At 31.7% G+C, this 16,147-nt stretch overlaps 1 protein-coding gene across 7 annotated transcripts; it reads right to left on the bottom strand.

The window, feature by feature from the left end:
- Positions 1-234: 234 nt before the first annotated feature.
- On the bottom strand, positions 235-9,166 carry LOC110108821 (cell division control protein 6 homolog). Of its 7 annotated transcripts, none has more exons than XR_002304508.2 (16): positions 8,974-9,166; positions 8,124-8,344; positions 5,732-5,806; positions 5,531-5,640; positions 5,278-5,384; positions 5,096-5,155; positions 4,894-4,967; positions 4,664-4,714; positions 3,713-3,762; positions 3,096-3,159; positions 2,461-2,550; positions 1,662-1,727; positions 1,084-1,179; positions 903-992; positions 594-828; positions 235-528 (listed from the first exon to the last, which is right to left on the bottom strand). XR_002304508.2 is itself a non-coding variant. In XM_020839639.2 (15 exons), the coding sequence occupies exons 2-15, from the start codon at positions 8,331-8,333 to the stop codon at positions 790-792; spliced, it is 1,182 nt and encodes a 393-aa protein (XP_020695298.1). In that variant the 5' UTR covers positions 8,334-8,396; positions 8,974-9,166; the 3' UTR covers positions 235-789. The 7 variants fall into 7 exon arrangements, 5 of the variants coding, with proteins under 5 accessions (XP_020695298.1, XP_020695297.1, XP_020695300.1 ...); XR_002304509.2 differs by having other exon boundaries at positions 235-505; XM_020839639.2 differs by having other exon boundaries at positions 235-828; positions 8,124-8,396.
- Positions 9,167-16,147: the final 6,981 nt, after the last annotated feature.

Below are 16,147 nucleotides of genomic sequence, written 5' to 3'. Positions count from 1 at the left end.
TCTTTAACACCAAAGAATAATAAAATAAAAGTTGAATACAACGTGTCAATTTTGTTGCGCAAAACTATTAAATTTCTCAAAATTAATGTAAGAAGTTGCATGAGAATTTGGAGGAGACCAACTACTAGTCCTACATGATTTAAATGATTTTAAATAAAATTAAAAATTATTAATCATATTTTCATAATTAATTATACTTATTTATTATTTTTTTCATCCCTTGCAATGCTGATGTATTTATTAATTGTGTTACTATATGTTTCATAGCCTAAAAATTAATTGTTTTTGAAAACAAACAAAAACAAGTATCCTAAGCAATTCCACTTGTTTGTAGAAACATAAAACAAAAACATGCCATCAAATAAGGTGCCAAGCTTGGTTACTTGCTAAACAAATCAACATTGTTGAAAGAAGTTCACCTCACACTTTGATTTCTCATTAGCAACTTGATTCCTTCAATCATCTCAATAAGAAAGGAACTTCAATCTTCTCAAGTGTCATTGTCCTAAGAAAAACAAAAAAAATTTCCTGCCCAGTTGCATTAGGAGACTATCCATCCGTTGATATAATAACTATATGTTTAAAAAAGTTACTTGTGGGTTCCAGAAGGCCATCCAGTAAAGGGGATTGCTTTAGACACTCAAGCAGGTAACCATCTTTGATCTCAATCATGTAGCAGGATTCAGCAATTCAGGAACCACAAATTATGAAATCCTTAGCTTCAACAACAATCAAGAATCATTATTCTTTTTTGTTGATCTCATATGAATCATCTTTTTAGCTGGGGCACTAATAATCTTCAAGACAATTTTTAAAAAATCGAATATCCTGCCAACGTAAGTAGAGCTAATTAGTTTGCTTAAATTAACACAAAAAACACCTTGTTTCTTCCGAATCTATACCTTAAAAGCAAAAGAAATGTCTAGAATATCAATTTGTAATGTTACTCTCTTCAATCTATCTTGTTTTGACTGACCAAGTTTGATTAGCCCCTGAACATTGGAACAAAGAATGATATGATGACACTAGAAGCAAAATAAAGTAGCTAAGATCCTAAAAAATACGCTCTAAATTAACTTTAACCTGGTCGCTGAGTACTCTGCACATCTCTGTAAATTCCAGTGATCCAACTGCTGGGACATGGACAGTTTTGCATGTTTCCAAATATGATTTGTTCAGCTGTGCCGTTACAACATTTTTTATGATAATTAAGCAAAAGTAGGAAATATAAGCTCATCATAGATGCAATTGAGTCCATTAAGGTGGTAAAAGAGTGGATTCTCTATAAACAAAATCAGAAAAGAAACTTCAGGAGAGTAAAAACACTTGCAGGGTGACTAAAGCCATTACATCAGATTGAAAATCAGAATAAAAGTTGTTTCTATAATTATGAATTTTCAGATGTCTATTCCACTTTGCAAAGAAATGTGCTCGTATCATATTCCCCCAATAATGTAAAAAGATATGGGATTTAGTGAAGGGATAAATGTAAACTGCCTAATCCTGATTTACCATATAAGTTATTTCAGTCACTCAAACTATGACTTCTGGTTCATGATTAAGTCAACCTAAAAATTGTAACAAGCACGCTATGTATTGTTTCAAATTACTCGATATTTCAAATTAGTGAAAAAAATAAATGCATATGGAGACAAACTTGCCTCTCCAATAGTTGTAGCATTCTTTTTTGAACCACGAAAGAGCTTCACCATCGAGCACAATATTATCTGCAATAAGTGTTTAAAGATAAAAATTGTTTCTCAATGTGCCTAAATGTTATTGACCCATATGTTCAAGTCCATATGCTTTTGATCAAGTTGTTGGATTAGGAGTCTTTGTTTCTTTAGGGACTCAAGTATAAATTTGGGCAGTTTAATGGTTGAAAACTATCCTTTCGAACATCCACATAGACGCGAACATATTCCATAAAACAATTGCAAATCTGTAGGGTAGGATCAAATAATCCAAAACCAAGTTAAAAGAAGAATAAAGAAATGGTAATTTTTTCAAGGCCAAAAAGTTAAAAAAAAAAAAAAAAGGTAGAACGTGACAATTTTCACGTGGAATGACACTAGTTGTATATGTAACATAATTTAGGTAAGTCATAGTTTGCTCTGTTGAGTGGGCAAAAAGAAAAATCTTATGTGTGGATTTCACCTGTAAATTGAAGCCATAGATGATTTAAATAGCAATAATCATTTCATTGTCAGCATTCTCATTGGCCCTATTGCCTTCTATTTTGTTGGCTTAGTGGATTCTTTTATTGGCGCTAATTCAAATAAGAGATTCTTTGATGTTTAGTTATAATGCAATTATACTTTAGGGTTTCTACCAAAGGTAGCTTTGGCAACCCTTGGCAACCCTGCCTCATAGAAAACAACCCATTCACTAATGGCAGCATGCACTTAGGTTGAAATCGGCTATAGCAAGAAATGGTTGATCAAACTTCCTCAGGCTTACCTGTTGATGTTGCGGAAGAGATTTTATGATGTCCACTTTTGGCGATTTAAATGCCTTTGATAATGCAACATCCATGTGATCAAAAGTTACCTGCAACATTATTTAAATGTATTTCTACCCTTTAAGATGGATCATAGCATTACATTAGCAAGCATCAACAACATTAAAATAAAAAGTCTTTGATAAATGCAACAAATAAAATTTAGTCTGCTCAATGTACGTTGAGATGGATAATTGGAAAAAAAAATCATTAAGATGGACAATTGGCAATAGGTGGATCTTCTAAAAAATGAGGAAAACTTCATTTCAATAACTAAACCACTAAGAATCCATTACTCTAGCTACTTGAACAGAAATTGTCAAGCGTTTAAATTTTATATTGGTGTATATGGTAACTAAAAGCACATTATATTTTCCAGCCACTGAGATCATGAAATCTGATGTACCTACAATGTTCAGACTTTCTAATGCCAGATGCACGCAAAAGAAAAAATTAAATGCAACCGGCAAATCAGTGCTGCCAACCACAAAGTTATCAAACAAGCTTATAGGAAAGCAATTTTGACCATCAAAGATCATTGTAACGTAAGAATTATGTAAGCTCATTAAGGGCAAAAGTTTGTTGAATGTCTTACACTGTTAGGTTGTTCCTTGGTAGAGCTGTCCCTTAACTCTGTCTCAAGCACCTCAATCGCAGTCCTAGTATGCACATAAAAGGCTTGCTTAAAGTGAGGTACAACTTCAACAAGAAAAGGTGCAAACTAAATGTACAGCCTGCTAAGTTCTGGAAAAAGAAAATCAAAATCTGAAGCTTTATTTTCCCAAGTGGAACTGGATGCAGAAAATTGCCTAAATATTTGGATGATTTTTTGTTTTTGAAGGGTAGAATCTACCCAGGATAGTTCTATTGAATATAAGTAGTGCATTAATTCAGATAAAGACTTATGAACTCCATACAAAGAGCCACTGAACATACCACCCTTCATACATGCAAGTGAAAGCAGGGTACATACCAAACTCTTAACCTGAGCCCTATACCTAAGAACCAATGAGCTTATATACCTTATGGTGCATATTTGCATGACAGTTGAAATGCAAAATGTTCATAAAGTTAAAATGCATAAAAAATAACAATATTTTATGAAAAGGAATATAAGACTCAGGTTGATGAATAAATATTACCTCAACATTAGATAAGAAATGCTATAACATAATTTGAAAGAAAAATTCCAAGAGAGCATTTGTGTTAAACCTGCAAGCATCAAGTACTTTTCTCATATCTCCTGACGCAGCTGCTACCTTCTGTTAGAAAATGTCAGAAGTTAGAAAGAGTAATGTAATTGTAATTGGTCAAAAACAAACACAAGTTCCCAAAGAAACCTTATCCAGTTCAAAATGAAGATTCATATACTCTATTCAATGCGTCAAATGCTACCTATTTAAAGATTTTCCAAAAAGGAAATTTGGCACGTGTTTTTGTGTGTATGTACTGTAATGCATGCATCTGTGTATGAAACCGACTTTAATTGTAATTACATGCATGCTCAAGCATATATGGATGGGTTCTTTTGGAGTTATATACTAAATTATGTATAAATCATTAACATAAGAAATATTTATAAGTTTGCTGAGAATGGGTATGACTCGCACCATCGACCATATCCATATAAAACTTGTTTAATTAGTGTCAGAACCAGGATAGGATAAAAAAAGCTTAATACCAAATTAAAAAGACTAGTGGGAAAAAGCTTCCATAGTATACCCAATTTCAGGAGAGTTTACCCATGAACTTGGGGGATAAGGGACACCCTACATATGAATTTCACTCGACCCCGGTTCCACCAATGTTTAAAATGACAACAGTAACTATCCACTTGAAAATAAAGGTTTTTTTCTCACAGATAAGCCTCAAAACCAAATGAGTAGATTTTACTACTCTTGCATTCTCTCTAACAACCAACAACCATGCACAACTTTATATGAGACAACTAGCCATTTTAAGTTCATTCATTGATATTTTGGAAACCTACGCAGCATCTTAATCAAGATGTTTTTTTTTTTAATTAAATATTAATTACGTCTACATCTTAATCAAGATATAACATGATTTTGGAGTACATGCACTGTAAAAAAATTAGCCAAAAATATTTTAGAGCAAAATTCATTACAGAAACATGAATGGGAAGAACTGAGGTCAACTTACTCTTGCACAGTATTCTAGAGCTAAAGGTTCAAAGACATTGCATCCAAGATTCTGCCAAAGTTAGCGGGTTAATTGATAATCCATGCTATGAGAAAACTGGAGTAAATAGCATGTTAAACATGAGTAATGATTTAAGTGTAAGTCCACTAAGAGGGGTTGGAGCAACATGGTAGACAATGTAAGTTACACTACATGATTAAATGAGCAAAGAACAAGAATATGAGAATTACCATAAGTCTCTGCTGAAGAATCTCAACTATCTGATCTTTAGAGTATGCACAAAAAGTCACCACAAAGGGCTCACCTAACACAATGACAACACTACAGAATGAGAATTTTGCTCACATTTTGCTGCCTAGTCTCGCCATCGTGTCAAAAATAATCTCTTCTATAAAAGATAAGAGAGAAGATACCATACAATAGAATACTCACAATTCAAAGATTTGAGTCTTTGGAGAAATCGATCTGCAAGGTCTATTGCATTTGCTATGCCTGGAAAAAGAAAAGTATAACTACCCCAAAAAAAATTCAATGGTTTACTTGCTTTTAAGCAGCATTAGATATTTTAAACTATAGACGTACACAGCTATCAAGTTATGCCATCAGAAAAATACCAATCAATATGAAACGGGAAAATGGGAATGTTGTAAGCATAAAAAGGTCATGAAGTACTGCCCGGTCTTTTGTTATTAAATAATCCATTTCATCAATGATGATCAACCTGTTGCAAAATTTCACTGATTGTTAAGATCTTAAAGCAGCAACATTTATAGCATGGAAATATCAAATTGGGCGATATTTAACATCGTACAGCTTATAGAAAAGTGTAGGAAAAACTGTGCATCCGTATAGGAGATATGGTCTTACAACATCATTCCAGAATTTGAACTACTTCTTTGACAAAATAAATCCTGCAGGTGTTGAAGAGGTGTCAAGCGGCCCTTTCTCTTTTTAGAAGAATTAAGTTTTTCCAGTATCTATGAAGGAAACGCAAAAAGATTAGCACTTTTGGGGAAAAAAATTAAGAATAAGATTTGTTCATGTTTGTTCTCTGAATTGGTGCAGTACCTTGCTAAAAATTTCAGATGTATTTGTGAGAGAAGTACAATTTAATGCTAGAGATTCTAGCGGCTGCAGTCCCACCTGGTAGTTATATACAACCAGCTAAAAATTAAACTGGTAAGACCAAAAACAGCTATCTTCTGGTATCAAGTATCACTATCAACTCTGACTACAAAGGAACTGATTATAAGCTTATATTAATTTCTAGGAAGTGAGACATGAAAAATGGCATTTCACAAGAAACTCAAGAACCAGCATAAGAGTAAAAATAAAATCATATCAGGCTACTTGCAGCACTTTAACAACACAGACAACCCTTAGTACACAAGTATTGTTATCTTAGTAGTTAGCATAAAAACAACTAAAGAAACTATCAAGTTCATACTAAATTTGGCATAAAAGTTTAGCTTAATACTCTAAAATTTTATTGCCCTTGGTTTATTTCCAAAGCTTTGTTATTAAAATTGGTTTAATTTTAAAAATTCTGATAATTGGGAAATATATAAAGTGGCTCGTAAGGATGCTAAGAAAGCAATATGCGATGCAAAGGCATTAGCTTTTAGTGATTTATATAATAGATTAGATACTAAAGAGGGAGAAAAATATATGTATAAGTTAGCCAAACAAAGAGATAGGAGTAGTAAGGATTTAGTTCAAGTGAAGTGTATTATAGATGAAGATCAAAAAATACTTTTCTTAGAAGATGATATTCAACAAAGATGGATGAGATATTTTGCTAAACTTTTTAATGAAAATTGTGAAAATAAGATTTACTATAGTGACCTTAGCACCCTAGATGAAAATAAAGATTTATATTTTTATCGGCGTATTAGTAAAACTGAAGTTAGAGAGGCTTTAAAAAAAATGAAGGGTGGAAAAGCTGTTGGACCTGATGATATTCCAATAGAGGTGTGGAAATGCTTAGGAGATGAAGGAATTTCATGGCTTACTAAACTTTTTAATACTATTTTGAAGACTAAAAAGATGCCAGATGAGTGGAGAATGAGTGTGTTAATTCCTATTTTTAAGAATAAAGGTGATGCACAAGATTGTGCGAATTATAGAGGTATTAAGTTAATATGCCATACTTTAAAACTATATGAGCGAGTTATGGAGCATAGGTTGCGACGTGATACTAATGTTTCTCAAAATCAATTTGGATTCATGCCGGGTAGGTCGACTATGGAAGCCATACATTTATTAAGAGGTTTGATGGAGAAATATAGAGAAAATAAGGAGGATCTACATATGATATTTATTGATTTAGAAAAAGCATATGATAAAGTTCCAAGAGAAGTGCTATGGAGAGTTCTTGAAAAGAAAGGAGTCAATAATGCTTATATTCAAATCATTAAAGATATGTATGCAGGAGCTATTACTTGTGTTCAAACACAAGGTGGATTGACCAAGTATTTCCCTATTTCGGTTGGGTTACATCAAGGATCAGCCTTAAGCCCATATCTTTTTACTTTAGTCATGGATGTTCTCACTAGACATTTGCAAGAGGATGTACCTTGGTGTATGCTTTTTGCTGATGATATTCTTCTTGTTGATAAGACTAGAGAGGGAGTTGAAGGTAAACTTGAATTATGGAGGTCAACCTTAGAGTCTAAAGATTTTCGCTTGAGTAGATCTAAAACGAAATATATGGAGTGTAATTTTAGTAGTAATAGACCTACTGAAGGGATTGTGACTTTGGGCGATCAAGTCATTAATAAGAGTACACGTTTTAGATATCTTGGATCAATTGTTCAAAGTGATGGTGAAATAGATGGGGATATTATCAGCAGAATTCAAGTTGGATGGTTGAAGTGGAGGAATGCATCGGGCTTGTTATGTGATAGAAATGTACCCCTCAAACTTAAGGGAAAATTCTATAAGAGTTGTTGTTGTTGTTGTTGTTGTTGTGGTTTATTTCCAAAGCACAAGCTATAAAAAATAAGTTAAGTTATTACTCCAATAGTTACTAGTTCCTTAACTGAATCAGCCAACTCCTCCAATTGCCCATGCTCCCAAATTCATTTCATAATCTGACAATAAATGAAATCTTATTATTTTTTTCTCTAGGCAAGATCGCATGAGAAATTTTAAATTACTTATGAGCCTAAATGATGAAATGACATATAAAAGCAGAATTTTTTAGCCAAGAACCACCACTGCTGAATAGAAAATTGAAAGAAACAAGTTTAGAGTTAAGATGCAATAAATATTTTCCTAGACACTTAAATATGACGCAGTTTCTATGTACAAGTAAACAAATATTAGGAAATAAGATAATGAGTTTTGCATCTATAAAACATAGAAAAAAATTTGTTTGTTCCACAGAAACATATATAACAATAAAACAATTTTTCAATTGTTAGAAAATAACCAAACAACATAATAAGAGAACGTATACCTCTTTTGACCATGACAAAAGTTGCTCTTTCACTTTATTAATGGACAATGTCTTCCCAGTTCCAGGACACCCACAGACATATATACTGCCAGCTTTCTCTTGTTCAATGCAAGCCTTACAGAATTCAATAACCTTTTTCTGCTCCACTTCACGGCACACAACACTAGAAGGGACAGTTGCCACGTGCAGTGCCTGCTTCACCGCCTTCATTTGTACAGGATCTGCAAATTTTGGATGCAGGTTCTTCTCTTATTCTCAGTTCAAAGACCAAAACTAGTTAAACAGCATCAACCAAGACAAGCAGGACAAATATAAATTAGCAAACTTAAATCAAAAACTGATTGTTATCATATAGTTATAGTCAAGTTGTGGTAAAAAAATCGATTAGGCAGAAATTAATGGAAAAATAAGCTCCAACAGACGAGTTTGTTCATTTATTTTTGCTTTAATATCAATGAATATATCAATCAACACAAAGAGGCAAACATACGAAGCTCTACTAATACCTCCAAATCAGATTGCTGCAAAGACTGGCAAAATTAAACACACAAATAATAAACATCTAAACAATATATTGTTGGGCGTCCACCCACCGTGGCCAAAAATTAAGCATTAAAGGGCTGTTTGGCAACAAGATTTATGCAGGATTTGAGCAGCATTGCTAAATCCTGCCAAACGGGATTTGAGCGCCCCGTAAATCTCACGGTGGAATAAATAACGGTGGAATAAATAAACGAGTTTGTTCATTTATTTTCCCTCTTTTTGCCCTAAATCCTGGATTTACTGAATCCTGTAGTTCGGCGTATATACGGGATTTGGCCGAAGAAGCGCGCGAAAGGGAGAAAGTTACCTTCACAGCAAGCGAGCTCCCGTCATTGCTTCCGATCAAAATGTCGTAAATTCCGATCCGACAGGAAGGGAACGTCGTTGAAGGAGCGAAGTAGCAACGACGGAGTAGAAGAAGTGACTGGTGCAATCTCTAAAACTACTGCGAAGCAACGGAGCCGAAAAGCAACGACGAAAAAGAGAAGATGAAAAGCAAACCCTAGCTGTCTCTAAGCTATTATTGATTAACTTAATTAATATAATTTAAAATATTAATAATTAAGTAAATTAATTAAATAATTAGGAGTATGATTAATGTTAATAAAATAGATAATTTAATTTAATTTATTATTTAATAGTATAATAAAAAATTAAGAATAACATAATTAACTTAATCAATATAATTTAAAATATAAATAATTAAACATATAATTAATAATGTAAATAATAATTAAATAATTAATGAGTATTAGAATTCTTAAGTGATTAATGAGATAATTAATAATATAATTTACAATTAAAACTAACTAAATAATACTTAAATAATTAATTAAATTATTGGTAGGATTCTTAGTTAAATGATTAGTTATTTTAAAATATTGATTGTGTATTGCAGACCTCTTATTATATAATGACTATATTTCAGAAAAACACCGCAACCCATCTGCCTTGAACCCCCCACCCATCCCTCACATTTTGCTCACCCAGTCCCCTCTCCATCTAGATAGAAGGAATTTATTTGTATCACAATATCCAATGATGCAAAGCTTGTTATTATCTTTGACCAAGTGTTAACCGAAATGTGTGCCTTTTGTAATTCTCTGATCAAGGATGTTGAAAAGAAGCTTGGCTCGATAAAAAAAATTTGTTTGTAAAATAACATCCACTGATGCAAAGTTTGGTAGCATTTCTAACCAAGTGCTAAATGAAATGTGCACCTTTTGTAATTCTCTTATCAAGGATGTTGAAAATAAGGTTTGCTCTAGGTTTGGGCAGCTAGAAATGAAAGTTAATGTTATTAAGGAGAAGTTGGTCGAACATGTTGTTGCGTGTAAAGATGATAAAATGCAACCTCCTACAGAGTGGTTCTCAACAAGGCCAGACGCCCCAACTGACGCAATTCCTCCAGCTGATGACATAAATGAGGAAGACCCAATTGTCATAATTCCTCTAGCTGATGACATCAATGAGGAAGCCCCAACTGGCGTAATTCATGTAGCTAACGACACCAATGAGGAAGCCCTTGCTGCCACAATTCCCCTATTGCCAACACCAATGAAGAAGCCCTACTTGCCACAATTCCATGTGTTGTAGACACTAATGAGGAAGCTGTCGACATCAGTGAGGATGAACTGTCATGTGCTGTAACTATGGGATCGGCTATAGCAAGAAGAGTGAAGAAGAGGAAAGAAGAATTTAAGAAGAAAAAAGGATTTAAGAAGAAAGTTATGTCACTATTCACAACTAGTGACAAAAAGTACAAAGGCAACCCACCTACGCAACAAGAACCTGCAGTTGTTGCAGTTATTAAGGTGGAGTCATTACTTGATGTCATTATACTTGCAAGTCCAAAGATCAAATTCATTTGTATAGAGATGATAACTTGAGAAATATAAATTTTCATGGATAAATATTTTGAAAGCATACTGATAAGTGAGTTTCAATTGTTATGTCATGCTTAATATTATTATTTTTTAAAGTTCTATGTATTGCATTTGAAATTGTGTTTAACCATATTAATTGATTGTATATATGAAATGATATTCAATGTTGGGAACATCTTAATTATTAGAGGTCGAATTGATAAACTCAAAACAAACAAGTACATAGATATTAACCATGTGGATGCCTTCGCCATGCTATTAGCTGAAAAAGAATAGCATTCAACCTGGCATGTACCAACCATTCCTATATGTTTCCTGCTTACATTGGATTAGTGTTCACATATTAAATAATTTCTATATAATATTGTTTGCTCAAGCATTAGCCATTTTATTGATTGTATATTATAGTGTATCGCATGTGAATATAGTCAATACATATTTTTTTTCAATTTGTGAGGTTTTTTGAGCTTGTGCACGCTGTCTATAAGGAATAGATTTTTTTGATAAACAATACACAATTAATACATAGTCAATACACCATGTTTTCAGGTTATAAAGCTTTTTTCAATAAGCATTGGACCCTTCTCGTAGGGATGCTTAAGAATAAGGTGTGGAATTTCTTTGATTCCTTTCTCAATCCCATCGTGAGTGAGACTAGCATATCAACCATAATCTCTATTATTTTTTTCTTTTGTGGATATAAATTAATATTTATTTGTTATTTTATTTATATAAATTACCTAGATAAAGATATAGAGGGATCTTTTGATTAGGCTATACGACAATGGCTTATTCATACTTTCCATGATGTGTCAACCCAGAATAATAGTTTTGATTGCAGAATATACATCTATAAATATATAAAAAAATAATCCATATGAGAAAGTCAATTGGGGTGACCATCAAGATTGGCAAGATAAAATGCCAAAATTTATGATCGAATTGCATATGCCTTGCTTTGTTCAACCATTAAATAGCCTTTTTCTTTTTTTCTAATAGTATAATCAGTGTGTAAATATAGTGAACAAAATATTTCGGTTGGCTTTGTATGGATATTGAATCATTTGATTTAAAAAATAATTGTACTCTTTGATTTTTTTTTTAGATTTATGGGCATTGATTTGTGTATTGATTGTGGATTGCTTGTCAAAAAAATCTCTTCTAATATACAATATGGACAAGCTTAAAAATCATCACAAAATGAACAAAAAATGTATATTGACCGTGCATTGACTAAATTAAGAGGAATCAACAAAAATCTCTTCTCATATATATGGAATACACAATCAATAGAAATTAAACACACTTTTTGTGTAAAAAATTCTCTTCTATACACACTCTATAGAAGCTCAAAAAGCACCATTAATGTATAAAAATAACAACATAAACCATTTAAATCTTTGAATCTTAACTTCTCATATGCAATACACAATTAATATACTCAGAGTACATGCTAAAAATCATCACATACAATACACATTCAATATATAGTCAACATACAGTGTGTCTTGAATGTGTATAAATTGTATATTGATTGTGTACTAGGTGTGTACTAATTATGTATTGATTGTGCATTAATTATATATTTAATGTGTCTTAATTATATTGACTGTGTATTAACTATATATTGATTGTATATTTATTGTGTATTAAATATTTTCTGACTCTGTATTGACTGTGTACTAACTGTGTATTGACCAAATCATTGGGCATGAGCAAAAATCTTTTCTCACACTCAATACAAAGTATTATTTATAAAACCATCACAAAATCCACATAATAATTACTAATTAGGAAATAAATGAACATTATTATTTATATAAAGTTTTACATAGGTTATTTACAGAAGCATGCCTATTCGTGGTCTTAATTATTATAATTAATTTTATTAACCTAAAATTAAATTTAATGTAATTGTTACTCTGGGGCAATGATATACATCATCATCCTCATGTACTCATATGTCACCTGACTAGTTGTTGCCTTATTTATAAATTCCTCGCTGAAGCATTCGAGCATGTTTGAGAACTTCATCTTCCTTAAAGATGAAAATAGTTATATTATAGTTGCCTATACGGCAAGTTTCTCTGTTGAAAAACTAAGTTCAATAAAACATGCATTGCCTCATAATATACATTAAAAAGCAATTAATATATAAGTTAAATCTTATTGTTAGGCTTCTTCTTCTTTTGCTAGTAGCCCTTCAGTCATGCATTAGAGATACATTTAGGTCTACACTTTAGTAGATCTTTCAATTTTATAATGGTGCGTTGTGTCTTGCCTATAACTTGTATTTATTTCTCTTGCCGTTAAGGATCAATTCTACATCTTTAGTCATGTTCTTCGTTGCAACTATCATATATTATTCTGTCTCCTCATTCATTTGTGCTTGTGCATTAATTTGATATGCAAATTTTTTGATATGAGTTCTAAATATTAGGTCATTATCTGCCTCAGATGCCTTTCTTGAGCCAACATATATACCTTTCATGTCTCTTCCTAAAGGATCAATTGGTGCTTATTCTCAATGCTCTTGATTAAAAAACTTTGAAGAATCATATGAGGTATACTTTATACTCATTCCATCCATGTCCCATAAAAATTCTTCTTAAAAAATGACTAAAACTATCTTGAGTAAAATCGAGTAGCTTATTTTAGTATTGTGTTACTTTTATTATAGGTACTACTGCAGACTGATTGTAATTGTTATCTTCATCCTTTTCATTCTGGCACCATATGATCATCGCCTACTCTAGGCCCAAAAATAATCAATTACAAAACTTATTGGATTTGAATATCATAACACACATTACTAGTAGACTAATTATGTTATGTGGATAGAATGCTCATGCTAGAATAATCTTTATTAAAAGTTGTTGACCACTTATTTATTATATTATAAAGCTCCTCAAACCAACCATTATTACAGTGGCTCTCTTCTGTGATCATTTCAGCTCATATTTTTTCGAACTCGTCCTCAAAGTCACATTTGCTCAAACACTTATAAAAGTGATCTCAGACTTTGTTATTGCTATTGAAGCGCTAAATTTTTTATGAAACCTTTTTAAAGATGTGTCACTAGCACAGTCTATGGAGTGCGTGAGGTAATGCAACTTCTATTGCCCTAGTTATTACCTGATGATGATGAGTAAATATTGTTATTTAATATTTATCACCCATTATTCAAATAAATATTCTAAATAACCACATAAATAATTCAATAATTTCCTTTGATAGAAAATTCACCCCAAAGAGAATATTTTGACAATGATTATAAACTCTGATAAATGGTGCACATACTAAATTATATTTATTAAATCTATGGCTAGTATAAAAATTATCACATCTCTAAAACAATCATAATCTATCCAACCCATCCAATCAACCCAAATAAAATTCAACAATCTATCAAATTTATCAATTTAGACATCCAATGCAAACATATTATCATCAACTTACGGATCTTTAAATAATTGAATTTAAAAATTAGTGTTCCCATATCCAATATTTATTTTTTTTCTCTTTTTGAATATAGTTGTATGCATCACTCTTAGAGAATCCAATAATCTTGATACCTTCAACTTCATCTATAAGATAGGAAAATGCATCAACTGTTCTTATAACGACTTCTATAATTGATTTAAGAACTGATGTTTTCTCACCACCAATGTTTATATATGATCTAAGTAGATGTCGGTCTTTTAGCCTAGACAATTCATGATTGTGGCTTTCAATAAATTTTTGAATATTTCAATATCCATCTTCATCAATTGTAAACCTAATTATAGCTGGATAACCTGTTCGAGTCTCTAATTTTTTAAATTTCATTTGGCAATTCAAATCAAGACCCTTCTTGAAACTATATTTTGAACAAACAAAGTTCTTATATTTTATATTTTAAAAATTTGGCAAGTAACTCTGATGATCCTTACAAACTCTAAAACTAATATTATGGGTATACATGTAGTACAACTCATTTGTTTCTTTCCCATCCTTATACACACCCTATATACAAGGGAAAAATGTTAAGAGGAAACACACCACATGGTGGGTATAAGGAAAACTATATAAGCTTGTACACAATATGTACAAGGTTGTATGCATATTTCTAAGCTTTCTTTAAGTTAGTTGATTACGATCATCCCCACTTGCAAGTAGTAACACAATAATCTTCACACATTATAGTATTTTTTTTTAAGATGAAAGGTAAAACCTATTACACATTATAGTATGTCTTCCATTTTCCTTTATTATGGTTTCTAAGATAACTTTGAGAGGTGTTTTAATTCCCACATTATTTGAGGCTTCACCATGAATGTTTGGATGAAGGAACATGATTCTTAACAATGCACCAAATAATACATTATCAAGGTTCGCTTATTAATAAAAGGCTAAAAAGTATAACAAGCTCTTCAACTCAATGTTGAACATCATAATAAACTCCTTGGCATATGCTGATAGTCACAACACATAGCTTAATGACAAAAAAGTAATATCATCAAAGTGAAGATTCTAAATCTTTAGATATACTCATGATAAATCCCTAGATGATGAACCATGAGACCTTGATAAGAATTACCTTGATTCTTATAGTCATTACCATACTCTAGGACATGCATAAGAATGTTGTTTGGATAAACAAGCATCTTCATGATAAATAATATTATGATATTGTTAATCAATGGTGCATGAAAAATATAGAGGGATAATTAAATATGGGACTTCCATTTACAAAAAATCTTAAACCCACCCTAAGTCTAATTAAAATATTAATAATATAATGAAACTTAATTGTAAAACCAATCTCCTAAAAAGCATCATATTTCAATAAATGGCTCTTTAGCTGCCTTTTCGAAGCACACATTATCAATGTAATTTATGCATTAATCATGGTGTGGTGAACAATACATATTATTTTGAAGGTAATTGATAAAATATAATGAATTAGCTTTTGAGTTTTTTCTTATCAAATTAATTGAACATGTTTCAACATCAAATATATCACTAAGAGAGAGAGAGAGAGAGAGAGAGAGAGAGAGAGAGAGAGAGAGAGGCTTTTCAAATTCAAAAAAAAAAAAGTTTCCCCCTTTGTTCCCATTATAAAAGAAATTTCTTATAATATTGACAACCCTTTGGTGAGAAGTAAAATTAATGGGAATATACATAAGGATAGAGTTAACCAAGAACAATCTAATTCCTAAAATAGAATATTACCCCTCCAAGTAACAAAAAGAGATTTATTGCATGCTAAAATATTTACAGCAATAGAGAAAGATTTTAATGACTTAGTTTTTTATGAAGATCTACTACACACATATATAAAAGAAGATTATAAGAGGTATTAGAATTTTACATAAAATAATTGAAAAGAAAAAAAATAAAGAGCCTGGCCTAATTAAAATGATTGCGCTAATGTATATCATTAGTTATTAATAAAGTTATTCCCCATAATTAGGAAAGATATTGACACAATTTAATGGGCATAAACTATAGAGAATGAATTTTGAGATGAAAGTTGGAGAGCCTTGGGGCATTAATGCTACCTTTAAGAGATCATTTATAGTATATTCAATTAGAAGAAGAGAACATAGACTA

Source organism: Dendrobium catenatum, unplaced genomic scaffold (genome assembly GCF_001605985.2).
Source record: "Dendrobium catenatum unplaced genomic scaffold, ASM160598v2 fragScaff_scaffold_1056, whole genome shotgun sequence".
Classification (NCBI taxonomy): domain Eukaryota; kingdom Viridiplantae; phylum Streptophyta; class Magnoliopsida; order Asparagales; family Orchidaceae; genus Dendrobium; species Dendrobium catenatum.
This window is presented reverse-complemented; position numbering and strand designations above follow the sequence as displayed.

Excerpts from the sequence above, each read along its gene's own strand:
- LOC110108821 (XM_020839639.2), bottom strand. The coding sequence starts at position 8,333 with ATGAAGGCGGTGAAGCAGGCACTGCACGTGGCAACTGTCCCTTCTAGT. Across the intron at positions 1,728-2,460 it reads CTCTTCCGCAACATCAACAG|ATAATATTGTGCTCGATGGT; the intron begins GTAAGCCTGAGG and ends CACTTATTGCAG. Across the intron at positions 1,180-1,661 it reads ATGCTACAACTATTGGAGAG|CTGAACAAATCATATTTGGA; the intron begins GCAAGTTTGTCT and ends GTAACGGCACAG.